The following is a 24,448-nucleotide window of genomic DNA, read 5'->3' as shown; positions in this document are numbered from 1 at the left end:
ACTTATCTTCCTCTTTTATTAGTATAATAATATCTACAATCATCTAATTATATCAAATTAATTATTAATGATGTCCATGACCATGATGATCATCTTTAGGATTCATTTTTTCCCACGCCTTCTCTAATGCGACTGTTACTACTGTAGCAGCCAGTCCCCATTTAAATCCTCGGAATAAAAAGCCCATCGTTCGGCTCCTTCTTGTTCCAAATTCTTTTGTATTAAATCGCCATACTTCATTTCTATTTAACAAAAAAAGTGAACAAAATATAAAACTGAAATGGGATAATATATGGTTTACCTCAGCCATGGGTCTTTAAGTCCTTTACTTGCAAGAGCCTTTTGGACTTGAACTAATTCAGGGGCATCTTCAACTTTGTAAATCCTATAATCTGGTACAACGTAGGGGTCTCCGTGCCCATGTCCATGACCATGACCTCCCATTCTGTCCCTTATTTGTAATAATTATTTTATTATGTAACTGTCACTATTTTATAGGTTATGTGAATTTTAAAAAAAAGTTATGTGTTAAAGACAATTTTGCATGCGTATTATGTATTGTAAAATAGTTTAATTTTTAATATGGTTACCAGTGAGGAAGAACTCTTTAATTTAATTCTCAGCTTTTTCACTGTATTTACCTTTCACTGTATTATTATATTGTCTAGGGTATTTACAGTGACATATGCCAAATAGAAACTCTAGTAAACAGATCTTTACATAGTACGAGAGGCCAGGACACAGTTAGTATAATGAACTTTCCGTAGGGTAAATTATTAATCTCAAATAGAAATTTCTATATATCTTTATGTTTCAAAGGTTTTTGATAATTTTAACATACCTGAAAAAAAAATTGATTTATGTCTGTATGTATGAGTGTGTGCGGATACAAATTTTCGTTAATGATTTCAACAAATTTGAATAATTTAAAAAACATTCGATATGTATTAATGAGGAGACGTGCTGATTAGTTTTTGGCAAAGGCAGGTCCAGCCGTTTTGAAGATATGGGGCAAAAAGTGCCAAGAACGTTTTTGAGAGAACGGGGAGTTCCGATTGAAAGAAATTCCGATTTGAATGATTCAAAAACTTTTTATTTGTATTGATGGAAAAAAGATCTGATTCAATTTTTAAGAAGACAGGTCGAGCGTTTTTTTTTTTAAATTTAATTCTCGTTACAAAAAGTTCCAGCAATTTCCCTTAAAGGCACGCCATGCACCACTAATTTTAAATGTTCAGTCATATGTTTAACTGTTTTTTTCACTTTGTTCGGCTTATTTATAATTATTTACGAATTAAAAAATTTTTATTCGATTTTTTTAAACTACAAATCAAATTTTTATTGATGTATGAACTATAATTGCTAATGTTTTTTTTATATATACTATTTATAAGTTTTTATCATGTTTTTATGTATTTTGTTTTTACATACTTTAATGATGAATTTGAGTATAAATCCTTACTCGCCTCGATTAGATATTCTTGTCGCTGCCTCTCGTATTATCCTTTCGAATTATTCGATTCTCAAGAACCAGCTTGAAGCGTACCCAGCCAACTTCTCTCCGCTTCGATCCACCAAGGTTATTTCAGAGGTATGATTTAAGATTCCATTCAGTTTTGTATTGTGATCGTGCTGCTTAGGTCGTACATGTACAAAAACGAGGGCAAATTTTGAATTATTTTCAATTAATCATAACTATGATATTATGTGCAAAAATGAAGTGTAGCATCACGTAAGAGCAGTGAGTGAAAAGAATGTTTTAATTCATAAAAAGTCTCATAATGTGTGAAAAGTTGTACGACTGTTTACCTCGGACATGTGTGAATTTATGTTTGTTGATGACTTTTGTGTTATGGATTTGTTTTGTGCCGGTGCTGTCAAATGGATTAACTTATCCTGATGTCACTGTTAATACGAGTAAGTAGAAATATTTTATGATGAAATAAATATGAAGCTTTGTATTTGGATTAATTTTATTTAAATAACCCAAGCTAATTGTAGGATCAAACATAGGGGTAACTTTTTGTAATATGGGGAACACCGTCCTGTCTGATTGCATATGTTTTGATTTCGTGATAGAAAGTCCTGGATTATGAGAATTTATTATTTATGTTATCGAAGTTTAAAGATTTTGTTCTAGGATCTATAACAACACATTATTTTTAAATGATTAATATTTAAAAATATTACACACATCCTTATTATATTGCTTTTCAGTTCAGATCGTAAGATCAGGATCGTTATAATGTCAATTTTTTATCCTTTTAAAGTCTAAACATTAGTAATATCTGTTGTCTTTATCAAACAAAAATGTAAACACTTTTTTTATCTGTATTAAAATGTACCGTAATTAAAAATTTTGGTACGGAACCAAAAAAAATTGATACAAAATGTGTACACATTACTATTAAAATCTCTATAAAATATCTAATAATTTGATGTACATATTTCCAATAAACATTTTTGACCGCCAAATGACATTTTTTTAACTTATTTTTATTGAGAGTCCACAACCTGCCTTTCCAAAAATGTAATCAGTTTTTCATCTTGTCAATGCAAGTAAAATGTCTTTTGAATTATTAAAATCGGACGCTCGGTTCTCTGAAAAACTGAGTTACTGTTTTTGGCACTTTTTGCCCCGTATCTTTGGAACGGCTAGACCTGCCTTCTCCAAAAACGAATCAGCACGTCTCCTTATCAAGACGAATCGAATGTTTTTTGAATTATTCAAATCGGTTGTTCGGTGTTCTCGAAATCGACGACGAAAGATTACCCTACGGGAAGTTAAAAATATTTTAATTCACATCTTGTGGATAAATTATGAACTCTATTCATTTTATTATAGAGAAGTCAAATATGTTTATAACTAAATTTAAAACTACATCGGGCAATTTGCCAAAGTCATTAATCTGTAGGAAATAACAACATAAACTGCACATAAAAGCTAACTCATGCTTTCAAATAATAAGAAATAAATATTTAGTTAACAGTAGATTTGTAAGAAAGATTTGACATATCCTTTTGTATATAATACAAATCAGGTTGTATTTAAACCTAGCTCAAGTAATAGTCTGAAAAAATATTCTGTGCAAATTTTTGATTCTCAATTTTAATTAAATTCATAAGTAGTTACTCCAAGACGTCGGTTGGGCTAAATTACCCCAAATGGGGTAAAAATGGAGTTTTTGGAGTAAAAAGTATGTATTTTTAATTGATATTTACTGTATTTGCTACGTAGTGGATCGTAGAGGGGTAATCTTTCTTTGCCTTGGGGGTAATATCAACTCAGACAAAAATATTTTGGGGTAATGATTAAAAATGTTCCCCGACCGCTGCTCCAAGAATTGATTATCTAAAGTTTTTTATATACTTTCATATTGAGTTGAGACGAGAAATGAATTGGAAATTTTAATCAATTTATAAGAGTGAATTACACAAGAAATTTAATTATTATTTATTAAATTGGTTGAATATAATAACAGTATAGGGTTTGTATTTACATATTTGTTCATTGACATCAGAATGCATTTGTCTATAATGAATAATGTAAGCTTTCAATAAGCCGAGTCTCTATATAATAAATATACTCATCGGTTGCGCGCCAATTTAAATTTTATTAATCATGATTTATCATTCGCGTCATGATAAAAGTACTTTTGTAACTCTTTGATCTTTTTTAACTTCTCGTAGGGTAAGTTATGGTAATCGCAAAAAATCGAAAATGAAATGTTTTGTATACCTTTACGTTTCAACGGTTTCTGAACATTTTGGCATACTTCAGAAAAAAGGATGCATGTATAGAATGTATATATTTATCTTATCCTTAGTTTCATTTTTACACGAAATAAATATAATTGGAAGTTTAATTCTGACCACCTCAGGAACAGAATAATTGCTCTAATTGCGAACTTTTTTATATCGGAGAAACTAGCCAAAATCTGAGTAAACGCCTTCATCAACATAAAAAAACTCAAAAAATACCAAACAATTAAAGACCATGTTAACCGAGCATATAAATAATATAGATTTTTTCCGCCCAAAAATTTTACATTTCGAAAAGAACGTAATTGCGATTAAAAAAAATCGCTGAGGGGTTGTTTTTGAAATTGCATAACGACAGGGTCATAAACAAACGATTTGACATTTGACTGCCCTGAACGAAACAAACACGCGGTTCCTAAATAGCTTGTCAAAATTTCTTATAAAATGACAAGATTCCATCATTTTTTTAAATTTCCCGAAATTCGAACATATGTTAAGAACTGCTTTAAGAAAAAACGTGACATTTCTATTTTAGACTCCCAATTATCCGCAAAAAGAGCCAAAAATGGTTCATAAAACATTTTTTTTGTATTGACGTAGCGAAGAACTGATTACATTTTTGAGAAGACAAGTGTTGTGGATTCGAAGATTCAATAAGAAGAGTAAAAAAAATGCCATTTGACATATGCAAATCAAATTATCAGATATATTATAGAGATCTTAATAATATTTGTTTTGTTTATATTTTTATGGCTTCCGTACCAAGCTTTAATTTTATTTTGAATTTTCAAAAAATTTCAAAGTTCTTAAAAAGCAAATTTTTGTCAGTTTTCAAAAAAAAAAAATCTAAAAAGTCAATTTTCGGTATGGGAATTTTCAGCAATTTGCCTTAAGGCACGATGCCATGCACTACTAGTCTTATTTTCAATGCCTCCGCATGGAAATTATTTTTTACCAATATTATATCGCGGCCGTAGGAAAATTATCACATATGTTTTGCAACCGTGCATTTTTTTTGTTATGGCAAGTGAAAGGCACACACTAGTCTCGCTAAGAATTTCTAGAAGAGTGCATAACAGGCATTGCCATTTTATAATTTTTGGCATAATTAATTTGGACACAAAAAATATGTTTCATTCATTCCTGAGATTTATATTTACGAAGCAAATAATACGTCCATATCACTTTTATCATTGACATATCTTAAATTTATTTCTATTTTTATCTTACGTATGAGCTGACCATGGCAACTTGGTACAGCAACTGGTTCTATCTCGGCCAGCTTGATATCAAGCAGTAGTGATATCAGACATTTGCTTGATCTTTTATAAAATATGATTCAGGAGGTTAAAATGGAACCATTGGTAATAATATTTGCAAAATTCTATTATTGCCACAAAAAAGAACAAGGGCAATATAGGAGATGTGTACTTGCATTATAATTATCAACTGAATATTTTTTGTTTTTTTTTATATTTTATTTTTTATATAATATCATAATTTTTTATTGCTTAATTATCACTCAACAAGCTACTTAGAACATTAAATCAATTGTTCATTCAGTACAAAAAAAGGTAAATATGGAAACTATCTCAAGGGATGCAATTTTTTCAATGTCGATTATGGCAAATAAATTTTCAGCAAGCATTTTATTTTTTTGATTTTTTCTCATGTTATACATTCTAATTAATTATATCAATATTAGTTTGCTAAGTAATTTTACTTGAAAAAAACCCAAATACTAAATGGAATGAAATTATATGGAATCAGAATATTTTAATACTCGTGTGAAGATAACATTATTTTTGGTCTAATTTTGATCATTTGACAAACTGTAATGTACCCATTTCATTTGTGAATGAATTTATTTTTTTATGGTTTATGAGCTTTCTTTCATTTTTATTTCTATTTAATATATATCTGAAGAAATTAAAAATGACTTTTCTAAGATAAAGTTTACTTTGTGGCCCTTAAATCAATTTTTTTGCATTATCTGGAACGTATTATTTGACGAAGGCGTTACAAGGAAGTTGCGTACGAGTAGGACGACGTTGGCTGCATATAACTTAATGTCCTTATTGCAAAAATGCATTATTGTCTAATAGCACTAGCAAGAATAACTTTAGCTTTGAAATACATTCTAAATTTATTGAATTGAGTTTTTTATTTTCTGCTCACAAACTCACGTTTGAACTTGAGTTTTGCTCTATAATTTCAACTTGAATCAGTGATGAAAATAGTTTTTTGATCGACCTCTACCACCTTGCGATAAAATAGCTTTATCTTTATATTATATGGAAAGTCCAGCGCAAAATAAATAATTCTAAGTAATTTGCCACTGAAGATTTTAAAATGATGTACAATTTCGGTCGAATGTAAAATATTTTTTTATTTTGTTTTATCAAGTTTCATTTTTAATTGGCTAGTTACTAAGACTAGATTGTACCAAACGAAATATTATCATTTTTTTGACAATTCACACAAGAAAATCATTCTTCTTGGGATAATTTTGATATATGAGGGTTTTGAATTTGTTTGACTAATTATTAGTTAATTATTATTTATTAATTAATTTGATTAATAATTTACCAGAACAATATTGCAAATGAGTTCATCTATATTTTTTCCATTACTTGATCATCAATTTAATATAAACTTAATACATTTATCAAAGGTTCATTAAGTGCAAAAAATGTAAATCTAAAATCTGCTTTCCATATGTAGATTTTTGCCGTAATCACAGTACAAAATCGAAAAAAAAATAGAAATAAAATTTATATTCACTTTAAGATTTCAAATTTTTATTAGGTCGTTTGAGATTTAAAAAAAAATTCTGTTATGAAATTCATCTAACAAGTTTTTAAATAGCCTATTACGATGTTTTGCCAGCTTGTTTTCCAACATTTCTGATAATATAGGGTAATAATCATCAAGAAAATTGAATTTTGTATTATATCACCGTATAAAATATAAAATCAGCAGTAAATTTCATGCAACACCCAATTTCCGTAACAGAACATAAAACTTTTCAAATTACTGTTTAAGTAATATAATAATTTGAGTAAAATAATATATAATCCTTAAAATTAAATTTATATTTTGGATGGTACTATGATTTTATAAATATCCTTTATATTTGTTACAAAATTTTGATTAATATAGAGCTCAATATGTTATAATAATAATTATAATTTACATACTATTTTTTAAAGCTATGTTAGTATCTCAGCACAATCTCCAAAATTGTTTCATGATTGTAATTTTACAATTTTAGTGAATATCAAAGATTATTACAGTGGAAATTTACGATACTTTAAACTTTACATAACTGAAAATGTGAATTCTTAAAATATATGATTAAAAATATGAAATAAAGCTCAAAGCTTAAATTATAACTACTGACGAAATAATCTAGAATACAGAAATAAATTTGAATAACATTGTAATTGTACTATTGTCCCTAAATAATTTGAAACTATTTATGAACATTATTGTTTTGAAAACTTCTTTAGGCGCGACTAGGGTGAAAATCTGTGAGAATGCAACGGAAATTGCGTTACGCCTGAACTGTAAGTCATTCGCTCTCGATGAAATCATTTCAATACGGATCTATTGTGATTAGTCGTCGTGTCGAGTGAATAGAGATCTGTCGTATGCGTACCGATATCAACAAGGAAATCGGCATAGATGAAAAACATTTTAAAGTTACATCGTAGTACAAATGTTGATTTAATGAAAAATGCCTGAATCAGAAAAATATCTTACCTTGTCCCTTGAAAATAATAAAGCAAATTAAACATTTGTGCCATGTACTAAACGTAAGTTTATTGATTAGAAATAATTTCTATATTATTCGTAGGTTCTATAAACCTTTGAAGTTATTAAAATGGAAAATAATTTTTAGGCAAGACAGAAATTACAGCTGTTCAAAGAATGAGATTATATCGCCAGCGAAAAAGTAAAAAAAATACAAGCAGTCAATGAATGTATGTTAGTTTTATTACATGAAGTTCTTCAAACACATTTACATGATGAGTAAAATTGTGAAAACAATATTTCTTTAGGCGTTGTTTAACACAATCCACTGTGTGAACGAATATTATAAAATAAATCAGCATTTACGTCCTAAAAGTCCTAAATGCTAATTACAATGACAAACCGATTATGTTATATTTGAAGTATAACTTGAATTACATTATTGTTTTCAATTATTATGCATATTTTTAATGCTATTATAAATGTGTGCATCACGAGTGTTATCATATTACTAATAAACATCAAAATAGTTATAATATTATTTGTTTTTCAACCAACTCAGCCTCTTGGAATCATTATCAATATTACTAAAACACGTGTAAAATGAAAAGTTTTTACTCCATGTCAAAAATTTAATTCTGTTGGGCGTACCGCCAAAATTGAACATCAAAGAAATTCTTTCGCATTTTTGTGGACGGGTACAGTGCACTTAATACCAAACAGATCGCGTTTAATAATAATCGTTTATTCATCTAAATAACTTTAATAATTTTTAATCATCATAAAATAATCAATCATTTAAGCGTCATAAAATAATCAATCATCACTTCCCAAAATATTATTTACTTTGCTATAATACAAATATTTACTCGAAGAGCAAAACGTCGCGTAGTCTGTTGATATCTCTACAATTCAGTGACGTCTGAAGACGTATGATCATAATTATCTAATATGTTTTTAATCTAAATGTGCACCAACTGCGTGCTCGATTTGTCGACGAGGTATCTTCATTGTGAGATTTTGGTCTAATTTTGTATATAGGTCGATTAATAATAATATTTTTCAGCTATTACTAATTTCAAGCCAGTGCCAAGTGATAGTACTAGTGAGTAAGAATTGCCGGAATTTATAACTTGTCTGATTTTCCATTACAATGCAAATCGATCATTTTGAATTGGCACAAAATTTTTAGGCGCTACCAATATATTTCCACTTTATTTGCATGAAGAAAATCGTGTTTTGGTATTCAAATTAGGGGGCATCGATTAATCACGTGATCGATTTTTGACGATTTATGGATACCTCTTACCCCTTGGTGATATTTAAAATTAATAACACCTTCCCCCACACAACATCACAAGTATTTTTAGTACCTAAAAAAACGTTTTGAAATTTTCGATTTTTTTTTTTTTGAAAAATTTTGGATTTTTTTAAAATAAATCAGGTAAAATTGAATACACGTAATATTTTACTAGATATTTTTTTTGTCAAACTCTTTATCTTTAACTAAGCCTTATTTGCTTTAAGGACACCCCACTTATGTCCTTAATAATTGGTAAAATCAGCTTAGATATTATTTTATAATTAAAGACATATTCGAATGCAAAAAATTAAAATAACATGTTCATAATCAGATTTCGCTTGAAAGAATTACTAAAGTCTGAATACTTCTGTAATTTCTTTTATCTACTTTTATCTAATGACTTCATTTGAACTTTATTAATTGCTAATTAGTAATTAGTACATTTTTGTATATAAAAAAAAACAAATTCCACGGTAATATCAGTTCCTCTTCTACATAGATGATTTAATTTTTGGTTTCCATGCTTTTAGATTTTTTTCTACAGCACTGTAAATAATGGAGTTGTTATATTAGAAATGGTGCTGATAAATTAACCATAAAATTCGTATAAACGATTTTATAATGTTTAGATAAATTCATATTTTGTCTGTAATATGTATTTTGAATAAAAGTACATTGAATACAAAAACAAGTTCATAGTTCAATTGACTAACTTGTTCATAAAATTATTTATTTCTATCATATTTTTTTTTCAATACCTCATAGTATCTAGGGTGGGTATAAAACTTTGGGTTGCAAAGCCCAATTATAATAAATAACCATTTATTTCTCACTATAATTGATTAATCAAGACTTCATTTTTTTTCTATTTAAACATATGTACATATTTTACTATAGAATGTAGTTTACACCTTAAGGGTGTTACATAGAGTTTTTTTATCCTCTGGTATTATACTCTTTTATAAATTAGATATACTGTTACAATTGATTTTATATACAATATTATATATTATAATCTTGAAAAAATTACATGATATTTAGCAAAATGAATAAAGTTTCAATTACAGCTATGGGTCGATCAGGATGTAGTTTGGCATGGCGTAATTAAAACATTTTTCTATTTCATTTTACTACTTTTCTTTCATAATGGTATATACAGTTATTTTATATTTTGTTTTCTTTCATATTTGTTTACTTTGCTTTTTCGCGGTCTATCTTTATTTCCATGGCAACGTCATCACATAAGCAATCATCCAAGAATACACACAACAGTGTATATGAGTGTATTAATATACATTAAATAAAATATATCGAAAATTGCAACCCAAATATAAATTGGTATATTTGATTAATATCATTTATATATTTATTATTGGATCAGGAATCGGAGCAATCCAATTGTCGTATGTCAAAAACCTTCTCGTCATTTCGAAGAAAGACATGTGAACGGTGATAAAAAATTTAGGCGAATTGATTTTGACCTATGGCACCAAATCTTATTACTGAGAGCGTAATCAATTAGGTCAGACATCAAGTGCAATCCATATCTCTTGTATATGTTTGTATCAATATCCATACAAATATTTATGCACGGATATTATTCCTAATACATATTTCTTGTTTGGATGATTTTATTACCTATAAAGCAAAACTCATTGATTGATTGGTGATAACGATATAAAATAATATAAATGTCTTATTACATTTTACATAGGAATATATAGAGATCACTATATTAATATTAAACTTTTTTGAAATGAATGCTTTGACTCAATAAAATCATTCCCAGAATTCAGTTAAGTTCAGTTTATTTAAATTAGTCAGACACAAAAAATATGAAGTCTTTTTATATATTTTTAACTATGCTTTAAATGTGTGCCTTGTTGCACATGACTTACAAGGATAACCTCAGGTTTATTTTTCTGAAATTATTTTCATGAAACTTCGCATATTGATAGAGTTTATAGTCAAATTGAACACCTTAAAATATTATAGGCCTATGAGAAGTGGTTTAATTAATAATATTAGTTTATTCAATAGTTAGCATCAATATATAGTATTACTAGATATTTTTGATTTAGTTTAAGTTTTTTTTAGAAAATATCAATTTAATTCTCAGAAGCTTTTCTGGAAAATGAAGTCGTAAAGTTCATCAACGATGTACTGAGAGTATATTACATTTACACAAGGTTAATTTTATTCCAAGAATTATTTTGTTGGTTGAGAAGCGTTGATTTAATATGATTGAGAATGATTGTTCTGTATTTTAATGAGGATACAAACGCAATCTGTAGCGGTTATGATGCCGTTGAGGTTGTTTTTCATTGTCGACCAGAACAGGCTGGTGCGCATCAGTTCACACGTTTAAGCTCCTGCTGGGCAGATCGGTGACTATGACTGATATCGATGGTGAATGATATTACATATTTATTTGTTCTGTTCTGTACTATTCTCATCTAAAGTCAGCTCTGAATTAGGATGGATAGGAAAAAAGAAGCAATTCAGAAATGGGACTTGAGATCTACTAGTTGATATCTCTATAAAATCAACAGAATATGATTGATTTCAATCTACTTCCTTATGATTCTTTTCCCAAATATTTTTTCTTTACTGTGGGTTATGACACATTGTAATTACAAATGCAAATTACATCATGAAAATGCAAACTGTATGACTTGAGGTGTTAAATTTATATTCCACAACTTCTACTGGGTACCTCACCAAAATTTTTCCTAATCTTAATAAATTACTTGAAATGCCATCATGGACTGATATTTCTTCAAACTATATCGTTTTAATTAATTAATTGTTTTAATTTCTGGCACATCTCAGCTGCTTTTTGGCAATATTCATTGTTTTCAATGCCAAACAATGTCTCCAATATTTTCATTTTTTTTTATTTATTTCTACAATATTGCTATATATTTATAATCACATACAACCTAAAAAAATTCCTTAACAAAGTTTAAAAAAATTTATCAAAATCCGAAGTCTCTCTACCAAAATGAAAGAAAAAAAGGAAGAAGGAAAAAAATGGCAGCTATTTAAAAAAAAGTGTTAAAAAAGGCCTTTTTTGGGGGCGAGAAGCTTTGCAAGTCGATCCGACTTGTAGTTTTTTTTAATTTGTGGCACCGCATTGAAAAATGTCAATTTGAGAAAAACGTATTTAAAGTTTTTAATATAATGTACTAAATACACCATTTAATTTAATGTACTAAATACACTATAGTGTTCAAAGATGCTGACACATTAAAAAGGTCATGAGCATGAGGTATTATAATGAAAAAGAGAGCAGCTGGCATACAATAGCTCACGAAGCGATGAAAAAAACGGTTTCAGAGGATCATACATATAGATATTGAGATGATTTTTTTTTTAAATAATTTTAAGGTTCTTAGCTTTCATAATATCAAAAAATCTCAAATCGAAAAAAATAAAAAAAACGAAACAACCCCCTTAACAGCAGACTGCGGACAAAATATGAGCATTTCTCTTAAATATTCCAACGGATCAGTTTAACTTTTAACTACACTTCTCTATATAGTTCAAGAAATACGTTATAGTTGTGGAACTAAAGTGCAAACTCGAATTTTGCTTCGCTAATATAATTTAGAATTCTCACGCGGTTTTGTGGTCTGTGGTCAAACAAACAACATTCGTTGAGCACGGCAAATGGACCTTCATCTAAAGTTAGCTGCCGTAGCTTAACCTAGCTGTCTAGATAATATAAATTAACTAGATTCAAACTAAATAACCAGATTTAGTAGACCAGACGCAACTGGAATTAGATACGAATAAATACATTTCTCCACAGCGCTTGTGTAAAACTTCCTAATTTTTGATCAACTTAATGAACTGGTGGAAGTTCTTGGAATTATTATAATGAAATTAACTGAAGTACTAATGAAGTGTATTGAAAGCTTAGACAGGCTAGAATCATTTACTTACATTGAAGAGGACCAGGACCGTTTTATAACTAGTTGTATAGAATAATATTAAAATATTATATTATGTCCAAAAATGGTCTTGATTTTGCACTTCTACAAAATAAGGGCTGTTCCATAATTTAAACATCAATAACTATGCTTGAGGAATACTAATACCAAAAATAGGGCCATCTCATCATTGCTGAGACTCTATTTTTTTCTAACAGAATTTTTTATCTATTATATAAAAATAAGTCGGGTTTTCCTTCCCAACGATATAACTCCAGAACGCACGAACCGATTTCGACGATTTTGCATTCGTTGGAAAGGTCTCGGACTCCGTGAGGTTTGTAGTAAAGAAAATTGAAGAAAGATTTCAACAGAAAAGCGGAAAACACTTTCTTTTTTTACATACAACGTCATCTCTGATACTTAGCACGCACTGCAAACTAATACTTTTTGTTTGACTGCTACTCATTTGTTTGACAGCTACTCATTGTTCTCTGCTCAGTTAATTTCATGTGACAAACCGACATTGTGTTCACTGTGAAATTGTGCAAAAAATGTAAAAAAAATAAGTTATTCGTTTCCTAACAATTCAATTGGTCAAATCACGTCAAATCAATCACGTGTATTGTGCAAATTTTTATTCAATTTCAACAGCAGTCAATTTTTTTCTTCATCTTTTAATCACCAAACGAAATATTACATTAAGTGAAACCATCTGGTGGTGAAACGGAGTTCGCCCGGTTTGCTAGTTAGATATGAAAAGTTCTCAGATGCATCGATGTTTAAATTGAAAATTACATTGAAAATAATAGAATTTAATGATTTTTTTTTAATACGCAGGTGAAATTTATAAGTATTTTGACTTCGGTGAAATTGTAATATTCGGTTTTTATAAATATTAGGTATTTTTGATGTTATTGGTTAGATATTTCTTATAGAATAGTATCTCATGTATTTATTTAAAACTCGTGGAAAATCTAGATAAAAAAAAATTAAAATCATATTCTGTATTACAACAGTATATTTTACTAAAAGAATTATATAAATATTATATACTAATATAATATTATAGTATATTATAGTATATTATTAGTACATAATCATATATACTAATAATATGAATAAATTAGATATTTAACGTAACGTTTATGATTTACTTATGATCATCCTTTATATAGTTTATTTATAATAGTTTATAATTATAATAGTTTATTTTAAGTATTCAGAATAATTTTTATTCATATTTGCCAATCTCTATATTAATATACAACATGGGTTTAATATTGAATAGAATCACATTTTAATGTAATTATTTTTATCAAATGTAATTTTGTTAAATCAAATAGATAATTTGAAATTGGGCCAATAATGCTTTTATCTTGTAAATATCAAAATAAATTGAATTTACTAGATTACTTTTTGCATTAATTGAATTTTAAACTAGCTTTGATGTTAATCGAAAATGGAATCATATTAGAGTTAGTACCATGAGTAATATAATTATGTATTGAAAATCTCTCTACAACGGAGTTTTTAATTTTATTAGTAATTATAGCTATATACTATATATGCTATATATTTATAGCTATTATGTAATAGAATATGCATCAATAATTTTAGAAATTGTTTTAAAAATTAGTAAATGAACAAAAATAACCAAAATTTATCTAGATGGTGCATATTATCACAGAATTGTTTAGTTACTAATATGTACTGTCCAGAATTAAGGATATATAATTATTCATACTAATATGTGTGGGATCGTTCAAGTATTACGTAAGCAAATTTATTACAATTATTTACCACCCCTCATCCCCCTTGTCAGCAAAAGTAAGCAAAGCTCTTACCCCCTACTCCCATGCTTACGTAAACATTTTGCAATTAATGTAAAAAAATAAAAATACTACCTATGACGTAATCATCATCCAGACTCTCTTGCCCCCCATATCAACCTAAAATAAGCAAATCAACAACCCCCCGTCCTCCTATAGTGTTTACGCAATACTTGAACGGCCCCTGTTTAAAAATATAAATTTTGTAAATCTTTATAATTTAAACGATTTAGGAATTTTGCTAGCCATGTCTTCTATATTTAAATATATTAAATATCATAGAGATTTCTTTTATGCTGAGGAAAATAGTTAAACAGTATTAGATATCAAATCTTATATCTGATTAACCATCTTTTGATTTAAATGTATTTTAAATTGGTCACTTAATTATCATTTGATGTGACATGTACAAAGTTTTAAATTTAAATTTAACACATTAGATTAAAAATAATTTATCATTCAAAGATCAATATATTGTGATGCTGAGTATCAGTCGTCAAGAAGATGTTGCACCAATGCGGAATAGGAGATACTATTAATTTATATTAATACATAATGCTTCGACTATGATAGATAACAAACAAAATACTTACTGTATAAATTTAAAACATGATTCATTGAGTGGAACAATCTCATTTGTCATCTCCAGTAGCATGCCAATTGAGTGATCCAACAAAAGCACAGGATTCTTCATTCATCTCTAATGACTCCGAGAACAAAAACGTGTATTATATCAGAACACTTTAATTCAATGCGTCGCGCGATCAATTATGCAGATATCAAACAGGCTGGAATTGTTTGAGGACGACGACGACCAACGACTCCTCTTGCATTCGTTGCAGTTGCATCTATTCAGCATCTATTATTTCTATTCATCAATGCTTTTATAGTGGAAGAATAGACGTATTGCGAAAGGATGCTTCAAGGATTATAGACTTTCATCATTGGTTGTTGCAAATTTGAATTAAAGGTGGTTTACATGAAATACAATTTGTACGAGGTTGGCCAATTTTATACTTTCATACTTTTTTTTAATTGATTAAATTAATTTCTGATCCCAATAATTAGTTATTCAATATTTAATATAATTGAGGTATTAATTTATATGGTATGTTTAAATAAGCTAAATAATTTTAGTATTTTTAGTAATTTGTTAGAGGGATCGTTCAAGTATTACGTAAGCAGATTTAGTACAATTATTTACCCCCCACCCCCTTTGTCTGCAAAAGTAAGCAAAATCTGTCACCAAAATGTCACAAAATAAGCAAATCAATAACCCCCCGCCCCCCTATAGTGCTTACGTAATACTTGAACGGATTGATCTGCAAAAAGCTGCTATAAAAATAACTTTTTTTACTTCAAGGGGTTATATACACTTAATCGGCCGATAAAAGCCAATTTTCGAGAATTTTTTCTGTGAAAACTATAAAATATATCAATACAAAAATTTATACACGAATAAAGACATCTTTTAACTATATTTTAAAAATAATTACAGATAAAAGTACTTAATAAAAAAAAGTTATAGCTGATCTGCGGGAGCACCTCTCGAAAAACACGTTTTGCAGTGACCACTCTATTTCTGAAGTAAATCATCTGAAATTAAAAGGCCAGAAAGATTTTATTAAGGAAATGATAAATCTAGTAATTTATCCAAGCAATAAGCAAAATAATAATTTTTACAAAATGGCGGTTTCTTAAAACAAAAATTGGTTTTTTGCGGAAATTTTGACCTTAAATTGTTTATAAAAACCAAAATATTTATCGGATAGAAAAAATCTTCGATTAATCACTGGAAATTATATTTAAGAAGATTAGCCGTTTTCGTGTTATGTTGGTCACTGATTTTGCCCAAATTGTGATTTATATTTCTTTTATAATTCAATAGTGATTTCATCCCTTACAGTTTTTTACAGTTTTCAAACCGGTCGGAACAATTTTCACATTTTACATATTCAGAAATTTAAACAATGTTATAAAATTTAGAAACACTCGAATCACATGTAACTAAGTTTTCTGTTGTTTTTTGGAATTTTTTCACCGAATCACTTACTACTTTCTTTTTGCGTGTAACGTCGAAAATATTCACTAGAATGATATGAAATGTTCTGTCTGTATTCATGTATATATGTGTACATTTAGAAAAAAAATTAAAAAAATTAAATTTTCAGAAAATCCTAACTGTGTATCACAAAATCATGAAACAAGTACTTTTAAAGAAAATACTTTTTTCGTCATTAAGACTTAATTAATTTATTTGCATTATTATATATTACTGTCAAATTTACCAAATTATCTCATTAGATATTAGATCTTAATATGTTACTTAAGATAACAAATAAAGAAGTGCTGAGATGAATGGGCTAAGAAAGAACTTTACTGAGCAAGATCATTAAGAGAAAAGGAAACTGGAATGGGCTCATTCTTCAAAAGGATCATCACGACATCGTTGAATGTAAAATAGGACTAAATTGATTGGGAAGAAGAAGAATGCAGATGATTAATGGTCTAAGTAAGAAGAGAAAATACAGGGAACTGAAAGGAAACGAAACAGGACCAGAAAGAATGGAAGGAGAAGTATGGTAATGAAATAATAATGGGGATAATAAACAAGGGAGGGAAAGGAAATCATCGATTTGTGGTGCTCTCACATCATGGACCTGCCTGCGAACAAACTACTATTTATTATTATTATGTTACTTTACTAAAGAAACAATCAAGGAAGCTTTATTTTACACTACGTATTTGTTATAATTGATTATAATTTAACAAATATTAGAACAATACAGAAATTTTGGAGAGTAAATAAGGTAGACATTGATAACCGAAATTGATTACTTGGCTAATATTGACTTATCAGATTATACTGAAATCATTTCAATGTCAGGTCATTATAATAAATTGTTTTTGAGCCACTTAAACGTAAGTGCAATACACAATATTAGGGGCACGAGCGTAATGAGATTATGACTTGTTTTCAAGGGCCACGATAAAGTTATATAGACTAATGGATTGATTGATTGAGTTTTTTTTTGTGGAGGTTATTGAAAGTACTTCTGAAAATATTTATTTAGATGTTTTTTATATACATTAATTAAAAGTTTAAATTTTTAAATAATTGTACTCCCATGAGTAAGGAAAAACCTATCAGCTATATTTTTAGCAACTTTCTTTCCGGATCGCTAATGAAGCTGAAACTAAAAATGAAAAATTTAGAATTGTTCTATCAAAATAATTCTTATATTTGTTTTTTTTTTGGCACAATGCTTCATTTTTCGATATTTCATTCGCAATCTGGCTTCTGTTTATATCAGTTTTTATAAATAAAGAGCACAGATGCCGAATTTCTCACGCGATCTGTTTATAGAACAGCGAATAAAAATAAACATTTAATAATAAAATAGCGAACAACGTGAAAATGGAAAATTCATTTAGTAGGTATATATTTATTTTGCTGGTGCTATTATTTTATTAACTAAATATGCAAATTATAAAATACATTGTAACTACTGTTATTTTTTGCAACCTTATAAATTCAAAATATGTATATTCATTATGGTATCATCTTTTGTGTTAACAAACGCTGATTCATTTACTCCTTGTTTTCGTGCAAATAATTTTTTTATATGATGACTAGCAAACCTGACGAACTCCGTTTCGCCACCAGATGGTTTCGTGAGAAAGATGAAGAAATCTTTTGTTTGTTTTATATTTGAAAAGGAAAAATTTGATTTTATTACACAACAGTAATGAATCTATTTCGATTACAAAAATGAAGGGTTTGTTAGTTGAACTTCTCTAAGTAAATGAAAATGAATCCGTAAATTATCCGTTTCATTGAAGTGCTCTTTGGTAAACCACATTTTTTGTTTTGTGGTCTGACAATAACACAAACAAAGCGGATGGTTTCCCAACTCGTGAACAGGCAACGCAGCACTGCCCATGTGAAAAACAATGATTTTCTAAATAATCTATTTGAAATTTATCCCGCAAACACTAAGCCTTGAGACTTGTTAATTGTCATTGCGAACGCAAGGCGAACTGGAAATTGCAATCGTTTGAAGTCAAACGGAAGACCAGTCGGAATCATTGGTATGTCACCAAATCGCCAGCAATTTTTGATTGAATGGTGAAATTCAGTGCGTGTACATCATTATTGTTTGCGGCAAGAATTGCTCGTCGACTTAACCAAACATAATTCTGATAATTCTCATTAATGTCATTACTCGAATTTTTAATTACGGTGCGTGAAGTTTAGCCAGCAATTTACATTAAGGCACGATGCCATGCACCACTAATTTTCTTCCGAGACCTTTCCAACAAATGCAAAATTGTCGAAATGGGTTCGTGCGTTCTGGAGTTATATCGTCAGGAAGGAAAAATCGACTTATTTTTATATATATGTAGATTATAATATTGTTGATGGCTGTTGACACCAGAGAAATCAACAGCTTTCTTAAAATGCCTAATAGAAATATAAAAATACTTTGATTTTCAATTTAATCTGAAAGAGTTTAAAAATAATTCGAGAGCTTTTCCATAAATAATTACATTGTTTAAGTTTACGGTTGTGCTTACAACGACTTAATTATTGTCTTGATATGATTTGATTGCGCTAATTGGGCGAATTTGATTAAAATTCAATACTTTGTGATTTAACGATGATTTTATTAGACATCGATATCTTTTGTACATTTTTTGTTTATGTATATAAAATCATGACACACTTAATCTAAATTGAAGCTAATTTCCAATCCAACAATCTTTGCTGATATGTAAAGGCGTTGCTCGATATAAATAAAATTTTCTTTTCTTAACGTCTTTAGATTATATTGTAATAAACCTTCAAGAGCATATCACGTAGCCACCTTTATAAATTTATTGTTTTCGGCGCATTCCTGATTTCACTTGAGATTACTTGCGTCATCCAATGTTGAAATGGTTTTGGACATAAAACTGGAAATAATTGCTGCATTTTCAAATGTTCTTGTTTTGTGTTGGCATTTGCAAAGTTTTATCCTTGTTCAAGCCAAACTATAAAAAGAGTAAATGTTTTTTTTATTTCAAACGAATACTGCGATGGATCTCTTGAAATTTCTTTCTGGTGACTTTCTGAATCGAGTAGTAATTTAATCGAGTAGTACTCATACGAACATAGACCCGTAACATAGCATTACCTTTTATAACATTTTTATTTTATTCGAGAGTTGGTCTCATAGAATTGTATGGTGTATATCTTTATTATTTTGATTTGGGTGTATTCATTTAATCGTGTATCACGATCAGACTTGTTTTATAATAACTCTACAATCTTTTGTTATAATTTCGATATGGATAAGTTTAAAGAAAAATTTTAGAAGAAGAATTACGTATTACAATATATTAACATATAGTTGATTAGACAAGGTAACGTTTTGAAATATTTTTTTTTATATAATTTTTTTATTTATACCATGAAGTTACCAAGGGTATATCAGAGCACCGATTTGTACCAAAGTTAATTCCAGCTTCACATTGCATTTCACAGATATATTACTACTCAAAAAACAAGAAGTATATGTATGTATACATACATCCGTATGTTGCATATGTTATTCTTCAAACAGATGTAAGAATAATAATCGAGTTCCTACTGTACAGTTATATTTTCCAGATGTGTTCAGAGTGAAATGTTTTTCTTATTCAAATAGCTTTTATATAGCTTATTATACGCTCAAATAGGTTTTACATACTGTTTAATGGCATTATCAAAAGTTGTATTTTTCAAATTTAATGATGCAGTATTTGTATATAGATTATTGTATTTTGTACTCTAGACTTTTTAATTATTAAGTTTATATACAATTAATTTTACGTTACATATTTACATACTTTGTTAATTAATTTTCTTATATTATGGAGTTTTAATACTGATTTTGACAATGACAATGATTTTTAGCATTGTAAATTAAAATTAATTAAATTTAGTATTCATCAGATTACAAGGTCCAAAAGACATCATCTTTTAATTTATCTAGAGATTTTTATTAAAATGAATATTTCTTTATATTTTTTTAAATTTTACATATTGTGAAAACTTTAGTAGTAATGTAGAGAAGTAGAATTATTGCAAGCAAACATTTGATTACAATCCTCAACAATCTTATTTGCATTAATAAATTTCTATTTGCAACTGATATATGATATCTTATGATATATGTTAATTCTTTCTCCTACATTGTTTTAGGTCAATCGATTAATCTGTTATTATAATACAATTAAAGTAAGTTGATGTCGAATGAATCAATGATAACAGTCATTGTATCTCTAATTGTAAACTTTACAATTTATGTATTGTTTTGAATGGTCTCTTATATATTATTAATTGATAACACAACAATTGATAGAGTAAAGCTTGTTATCCATAGATTGTTCATTTTATCATAATTATTTGGTCCATGATAATAAAACAAAACTAGGTGTAAATAATTATATTTAAATCATATGTCTTAAGCACTAGGCAATAATTGTTATAATTAAACCACTTTTGGTAGGTCTTTAATAATTTATGATGATCTTCAAGACCATACATTATATCGTTGTTGCTTTTTATAAGTAAATAATTTTAGTTTTTTATAAGTAATTTTTGGTAATTTTTCACTAACTTAAATTAATCTTAAAATTGGTCCAAAAGGCTTTATATTAATTAATGGAAAAGTGTTGGATTTACATTAATGGAAAATACTGTAAAATTTGTTATCATTTTATTGTTCATCTTATCATAATTTTTTGGTCCTTAATGATAAAACAAAACTAGGTGAAAGTAATTATATTTAAATTATGTCTTCGTAAGCACTAGGCTATAAATTTTATAATAAAACCACTTTTTGTAGGTCTTTAATAGTTTAGGATGTTCTATAAAACCACGAATTTGTATCACTATTTAAAGTGTGATTAAAATCGCCAAAAAATTGTTTTTTACTAACATAATTTCAGGTAATTTTGTACTTGGTTCCAATGGTTTTACATTGATTGAATATTGTTGGTATTGAAATGCAAAAACGTTGAATATATTGGTCAGATACAGCATCTAGCAAAACATTAAATTCATGATATTATCATATCAGATACAAAATAATGCTAAATATAAAGTTTTTGAATATGTAATTACATTGTAGATAATTTAGTTCAAACACAATCTTATCTCATATATTACATTCATTTAAGCTCTACATATGCTGACATTTATTTGATTACATAATTATTATTTCGGTGGAATTAATGCAAGATTATTGATTGTGATTAAGATTTAATGAAGTAATGGATATATATATATATATATATATATATATATATATATATATATATATATATAAGTTCTTCAAGGGCAATACATCAAATAAAAGGCAAAGATTTAGAAGTTAATCTTTAATTTTTTCCAAACGTTTCGACATAGGATTTTATGTCATTATCAGTGGATCTACAGAATGAACATTGAAAAATTAATATAAACTAGGAAAAAATGACAGAAATTGGAAAAAGAACTATAGATACAAGTATTATAATTATACAACAATAACAATTATAACTAAACAGATAGACAAACATAAGAAATGAAAAATAAAAAGAAATATATACAAACATACAAAAGCGCAATACATATACTTATATTTAAACTCAAATATTGTCTTTAAATTAAAATGCAATGATTGTGATTCCATTTACATAAGTGAAACAGGACAGAATTTAATAAAACGACTAAAACAACATGATAATAACTCAAAAAATCCTCGACAAAATCAAACCATGATTACAGAACATATTAAAAATTTATATATATATATATATATATATATATATATATATTCATCGCCTACCTAATCTAAATTAAATATTTGAAACTATGTTATTAAATATTAGTAAATATTTGAAACTATGTCAGAAATTTTGGCACACTAAACAAGATTTAATGATATGATAATGCTGTGTTAATATGATCATCTGCATTCAAATTATTCCAATTGTATAACTTTTTTCATGCTCCAGTTAGGAGGAATATATTTTGTAACCAGTATCAAAACATTCCATTTCATTTTGATATGATTTAATTTGGAATAAAAGCGTTGTATCATAGTCTATGATGCCACAAACGTTGTCTTTGAAAAAAATATCCAATCATGTAAATATTGATGGCATTGTTATATTTATGCAAGGTATGTAAGGTAGATCCTCAAGCCTTGCAACCTCAAGGTTTTGTGCTCAAAATCCTCAATTTCTTTGTGAAATAATTTTCGTCTTTCATTTTGTCTATTATATACACATTTTACAACCTCATTATCATAGGGAAAAATTGATAAAATTAATCTTTCTAGATATTAATAAATAGAATAATTAAAACTAGTCCTGCTGCGATTTTGAAATACACATCAGATCTCGTTAACCTTGACATGCAATACGTGTATGTTGTGATTGATGTTCCTAATATTAATTCAGGTTGTACTATATGTCAGTGTTAAAGAGTCATCCATAAATTTACGTGACAGGCTCGAATGTGGACGTATATGGCGACATGAATTGTATATTTTGATTTAAACTAAAACCTATAACGGTTTATGTTATAACTTCAATAATCATGGCATCTTGTTATAAAATTTTCATATTTATTGTTGTTAATAGTTCTGATGGTATTTGAATGATATACAATAATACACTATTGCGATGGATGTTATTTTGGTTTATGCACATTGTTGAAGCATAAAATGCTCAAAAGAATCAGCAATACAGATTTTGGATTTGGCAGCTTAAGGCTGTTTTATAATCTATTTTATGACAATGAATTTTGTAATATTCCAGTCATTTAAGCTTAAATTAGGTAAGAATCTAGAAATTCGAGCTGAAGTTATACCCAGAATTACTGCTGGGTGTACCTGTAAGTCTTTAAATACTTGCATATTAACACCCTAAAGTTGTCTCAAAACCTACATATGGTATTGACACCCTATCATATGTAGGTTTTGAGACAACTTTAGGGTGCCAATATGCAAGTTTGTACAGACTTACAGCTGGGTATGTCGAATTCCGAGGTGAACTTACTATAATGACTAGACTATAACTTTTTTCTAATATAACATTGTTATAATGTAAAACTCATCTGTAGCATTTATTTTTGATTTGATTATTATTGCATAAAAATTTGAACTCGTGCCTAAATTAATATATGGTTGTACTCTTGTACTTATATATGAAATTATACAATAATTAATTTGGGTGTTTCGTGGTGTAACGGTTAAGAGCACTGCCTTGTGTGACAGGGTCGTAAGTTTGAATCCCTATCTGGCTAACTTGATACCAGGCAGCAGTGATATCAATTTGCACTTGAAAATATAGATCAAAAATATGTTTTCTATTGAAAATAGTCTAGTGCTGTGTGAAAAGGCAATAGGAAATCCCTCACATTATTCTTCCCTGAATTTACATCGAGTATAACTAAACTCACGGATCTACTCTAGGGCATCTATCCATATTTATTTTTGTTTATATGGTTGTAAATTATTTCATTTTCAATTATTTCAACATTGTATATATTTTTTATGAACAGCAATTAGGACTCATCCTATGAGTCAGTGATAACTCTCCTATGACTTATTGTGGTGACATTTCCTAACTACGTGGCTTTTCGTAGAAGGCAACTCATTGGATTATCTATGTTTGATTTATTTTATTATATTAATGCAACAATTTTAGAAAAAGGTGTAATATTAATCACGTGATCGAATTTTAGGGATTATTGGACTGCCCAATTTGAACCCGCATTCTCCTTAGTGATACGGGGTTATATTTAAAATTAACCGCCTATCTCCTATCCAACATTAGGTGTATTT

General features: G+C 28.2%; 2 protein-coding genes across 2 annotated transcripts in view; one reads left to right on the top strand and one right to left on the bottom strand.

Annotated features, from left to right (window-relative positions):
* Positions 1-7: 7 nt before the first annotated feature.
* LOC113385305 (NADH dehydrogenase [ubiquinone] 1 beta subcomplex subunit 3-like) lies at positions 8-716 on the bottom strand. Its single transcript, XM_026623146.1, has 4 exons — positions 678-716; positions 591-641; positions 302-451; positions 8-242 (listed from the first exon to the last, which is right to left on the bottom strand). The coding sequence occupies exons 3-4, from the start codon at positions 442-444 to the stop codon at positions 65-67; spliced, it is 321 nt and encodes a 106-aa protein (XP_026478931.1). The 5' UTR covers positions 445-451; positions 591-641; positions 678-716; the 3' UTR covers positions 8-64.
* A 941-nt stretch (positions 717-1,657) lies between these two features.
* LOC113386311 (prolow-density lipoprotein receptor-related protein 1) overlaps positions 1,658-24,448 on the top strand; it is a 113,756-nt gene continuing 90,965 nt past the window's right edge. Inside the window, exon 1 of the mRNA XM_026624100.1 lies at positions 1,658-1,917. Coding sequence (XP_026479885.1) covers positions 1,782-1,917 — 136 coding nt within the window. The 5' untranslated portion in view covers positions 1,658-1,781. The remainder of the gene's footprint in view (positions 1,918-24,448) is intronic.

This window comes from Ctenocephalides felis, unplaced genomic scaffold, assembly GCF_003426905.1.
Source record: "Ctenocephalides felis isolate EL2017-DRISC unplaced genomic scaffold, ASM342690v1 CF-g0.4_SCAFFOLD_03571, whole genome shotgun sequence".
Lineage (NCBI taxonomy): Eukaryota > Metazoa > Arthropoda > Insecta > Siphonaptera > Pulicidae > Ctenocephalides > Ctenocephalides felis.
This window is presented reverse-complemented; position numbering and strand designations above follow the sequence as displayed.